Source organism: Verticillium alfalfae, genomic scaffold (assembly GCF_000150825.1).
Source record: "Verticillium alfalfae VaMs.102 supercont1.1 genomic scaffold, whole genome shotgun sequence".
Lineage (NCBI taxonomy): Eukaryota > Fungi > Ascomycota > Sordariomycetes > Glomerellales > Plectosphaerellaceae > Verticillium > Verticillium alfalfae.
The window spans coordinates 259,509-263,981 of NW_003315038.1; the positions used below are offsets into that span (position 1 = coordinate 259,509).

At 56.0% G+C, this 4,473-nt stretch overlaps 1 protein-coding gene across 1 annotated transcript; it reads left to right on the forward strand.

Annotated features, from left to right (window-relative positions):
* Nucleotides 1-3,738: 3,738 nt before the first annotated feature.
* VDBG_00095 (conserved hypothetical protein) lies at nucleotides 3,739-4,302 on the forward strand (the record flags this gene model as incomplete). Its single annotated transcript, XM_003008368.1, has 2 exons — nucleotides 3,739-3,956; nucleotides 4,062-4,302. 2 exons carry the CDS (start codon nucleotides 3,739-3,741, stop codon nucleotides 4,300-4,302), a joined length of 459 nt encoding a protein of 152 aa, XP_003008414.1.
* Between the last annotated feature and the right edge of the window lie 171 nt (nucleotides 4,303-4,473).

Below are 4,473 nucleotides of genomic sequence, written 5' to 3' on the forward strand. Positions count from 1 at the left end.
TTCCGTCTCGGGCCGCTCTTGGGCTCACGCTCCTGTCCCCGTCGCGCCCGTGGCCCCTGCCAGATCGCCCACCCTCGCGCTCACGGTCGTCGCGCGGCCTGTCACGCCTGTCGCGAGAACGCGAGCGGTAGCGTCTGTTGCGGTCGTCCCTGTCGTCCCGGCGGTGGTTGTCGCGGCGTTCGCGATCGCCTCTGTCGGCGTCGCGGTCTCGGGGCGGGCGGTCGGCGTCGCGGGGGGGGCCACGGGGGGGTCGCCTGTCGGAAGCGCCGTCGCGGTCTCGTCTTCTGTCCATCTTGGGTGGTTTGTGGAAGCAGAGCTGCACGGGCTGGTGGGTGTAAATAATGGTGATGGCAATTAAGTCGGAAGATGGAGAGAGAAAATGTCAGTCAAGGTTTACAAGTGCACCTTACTTAGCAGAGAGGTTAGCTTAGTGGCCCGCCGTAGAAGAAGTTTCCATGCACATTCGCTTTTGGACACCTGAGAAAGATGGCGGTGTGGCTGTGTCGGTGGCTGGAAATCTGTGAACGGTGGAGCACTGATAAAAATCATACACAATGAGGCAATGCATGTTCTGGAGAGATGGCCCGGCGTGCTTGAGAAAAGAACAACGCCTCAGCTCAGTAAACGCCTCAGCTCAGTACTCAAATCTAGGTCGTCCAGTACAGAGGAAGCAATGGGGGCTAGGGAAGATCATGGTGTGCGTCAACGCAGTGGCGGGCACAAAACGCACACGTGAGACAAGTGAATATATGGAAGGAGTTCAGCCGGGCCGTCTTGGAACAGCCAATACTCGGGAAGATTGGTGTCTGCTTAAGCCTGTTGGCACCTTGGGATTCCAGTAGTTCAATATTCTATGGGCGTGGGACATCATCTCTAGGGCCTATTCAGACGATATTCTATCCCGACGCAACTCGTCCGCTCCAAAAATACATCTTAAACACCATCCATCCTCCGCTCGATCCCCATCACGTACTTCTTCCTCTTCACAGCTATGGCAAGCCACAGCAGCAATGAAAAAGGTTCGCGTCGCCCAGAGGCAGTGTGATACTGGGGACACTGTGGAGAGCTACATTTGCAAGCAAAGAGGAAGCTCTCCTGAGTTCAAAAATAAAATTAGTCATTGTTCCTTCCGTAGAAGGATTTCAGAGACTAATCTGAAAAGAACAGATACTACACTTGATCTGTAGAGAATGAATTAGCAAAGATTCCAGAGGTTGAAGTTGAAAGTTTGCATACCTAAGCCAAAAGGCAAAGAGAGCTAAAGAAGAAAGAGAGAAAACAGGTAAAGAGAGGATGGGAGGCTTTGTTTTATACTCTGTCGACTCCAGCGGGGATCCACTTTAGGCAGGTCAGGACCCACTGGGGGCTTGAGTGAATGGATACGGTGAGGCCAATCACTATTCGGGAATTGCTCAACAAGTCGCCTTGCCCAAACGGACACTTGGGTGGCTTACGAAGGCAACAGCGGCCAGTTTTCGGCCGAGTTCAGCAGCTCGGCCATGTGTGGTATCTCGGAGATTTGGACCCACGAACGCTGTCCAGGTCCTGCCGCCAGGACAGCGTTCGGATCTTCCTCGGGTAGCTGTGCCTCGAACGAAGCTTGAGGGATGTCAGAAGCTCGGAGAATACTCACTTGTACAGTTGTTCGAGAACTGGGATGGGATGGTTGTCACGGTCAAAGAGGATGAGCCCATGGCTCCATCAACCACCTTGCAGTCATACTTGATATGGTGCCAAGAATGTATCGAAAGACTCCTTGCTTTCCCCCGCCTCGTGGTCACTGTTCAAGAGTTTGGTGTACGAGGTCGCTGGCAGCACGGTGATCAAACATCAAAGCCGAATGAATGTTAGGAGCTCGAGTCAGCCTCCTGACTGGAGTTCCACGCATATACTTTGATACTACACAAGTCTCTGTCATCGTACATAATGCTGTTCCCGGACCCAGAGTCTCCCGAGTTGCTGGTTGTACACGAGTGAACACCAACTCAGAAGCAGCAAGCAGCTCTGTGGACGACTGAAAATTGATTGGAATGGGCCCTGCGGACCAGACTGGAAACAGAGCCTCCCGAGCTACAAGCAGTGAACCATGGCTCTGGTCTGGAAACACTTGAATTTCATCTTGACCATTTGGGGGGAACAACTGCGCCTCAAACAGCTGCAAACACATTCGCGTGTAAGAGTGAGGGAGGGCATTAAATTCGGGAATGACCTTAACATGATTCTCAGCCCTAAGACCACCACGGTCAAGACGCCCGTGATAACCAGCAGGACGTTATGAGCATATTCTGAGAGGCGCAAATCGCAAATCGATACTGGTGAGGCCCGGGTCATCGTGCCGTCACACCAAGTGGTTATCCACGGCGAGTCACTCCATTAGCCACACGGGGCACCGAAAGCATGATTGACAATCATAGCGTGTGACACTGTCAGGCAGAACACAAGCTGTCACGTATAGGAGGGTATGCAATACCAGACCATGTTCCAAGATCACGATGAGGTGAGAAGGTTCTGGTAATGGTCTCTCCTGACGAAGATCGAGTTGAATAGGGGCCCAGCATGGATGTCGATCTGTTTCGCGTGTCGCAGCGTCGACTGGGCCACCCCCATCAGCCCCGGAGGCGCTGGGCTTCCCGGCCACGGAGGGGGAAGGGACGGCGCGCCGCGGCTGATGGCTCCAGGCCTCTTTGCCCCCAAGCCACCCTGAGGGTGAGGCGACCCCACCGCGTACGCAGACACGTACGCAGCCCACGTCTCCTGCCCCAGATGTGTTCCTCCCTCGTTCCGCCGGCGTGGCTCCCTTGTGAAACATAACGGCAAGTGCTGTGCATTACGCCTGACGATCTGGCATCTAAGAATCCAGTAGCAATGAACTGTCAGCAGTCCGTCAGGTGCTCCCCAGGTGTGGGAATGCTTGACACGAAGTCCGGGATTTTCGTTCCTCGCCTGAGCACCTCACCTAGGTAGGAACCTACCTAGGCAGGTATCCAGGCCAGTAAGCTTTGGTAGTGCCTGAGCCAAAAATGGTCGAACTGGGAGGGAGCCCATTGAACGAAGAACGATGAAGGCAGCATGACCCACGGGCCATCACGACACTGGCATTGAGGGAAGAGCACCTGAGGTGAGGTCAGCACTGCCTTCGACGCTAAATAGGTACATAGTACCAGCCCTGTTGCTGTTGCAGTGGAGACCTGCCTGCTTGTAGTAGGGCCCTTGAATTTTGGTGCCTATGAGGTATTGGCCCATTTGCAATACGTGGCCAGGTACAACCGAGCTCCCAAATAGCGACGCGGCACGCCGAGTCGGCTCTGGGGTGCCTTTGGCAAGGCGTGGCACGGAGTACAGGCCACAGGCCACAGGCCACAGGACAGAGCACGAGCACAGGTCCCTCCCCATCAGCATCAGCCATCCAAGTCCCCTCCCAAGACACGAACAAGCTTGCCAACACGGGCTGCGGATTACGGATTGCGGATTGCGGATTGCAGATTTGCCAGGGTCCCTCCCGCCATTGGCTTCACGGCGGCTTCGTCGGCCAGCTATCCATCTCCATCCTCATCGTTCTTCTCCTTCTCTGTCATACACGCTGGGGGAGACAATCCCCCCCCCTTCCCTCACTCACAACACACCGCACGAGGAGAGAGAGACAGAGAGTAGAGAGAGGCCCGGCCAGGTCAGCCCCCAGCCCAGACCAGCCAGCGCAACACCTCGGCCTCCACCCACTGGCTCTCTGCCCCCCAAACCATGAGCAACGACACGGTCGGCTCCCTTCTGGCTGACATCGCGAACTCCATCATCGACAGCCTACGTGTGCTGCAATGCGCCGACAAGTCCCAATGGGGCCCCGACGAGCATGAGCAGCGTCGCCGCCTCGAGCACGCGCTTGATGAGGCCAAGAAGGACTACCAGGAGCTATCCGTGCTTGTCAATGGCCAGCGCTATTATCAGTATGATCGCAAGGCGTGAGTGTCCCCCCACCCATGTGATTGCCACCCTTGCTATCACCACGGCCATTGCCTCTTGCTCTGGGAGCCTGACTGACCTCGAAAGCCGATTCTTTGAATGAGTTGTTGCGGCCTCAAGACCAATTTCCAATTTCACACCACAAATTTCCGCGACTGGGCTCGGCAAGGCGGCCCCATTAACCCCATCTGGGCTCGCGACACCCTTGACCTCCGCCGCCAACTCCATCGCGCTCAATGTCGTGCCGCTCGTCGCATCTTCGCTACGAAGCAGGAGGCTTCCTCGAGCCGCTGTCTCGGTGCGTTTCTCGTCTACCGCAAGCAGCGCGCAATGGACTCTGCGTGACCGCAAAAAGGCCGCCCAAGCGTCCAGGGCAGCCGTCCGGTGCGGTGTCTCCCGGTTAAGAATCAAAACAGCCTCCTCACGCCTCGTACACTGACCCAACGCACTGACATCGTCGCCGGGCTCGACGCTTGATCTTAAGGAGACAGCACACCGATTCAGTCGCTAACAACG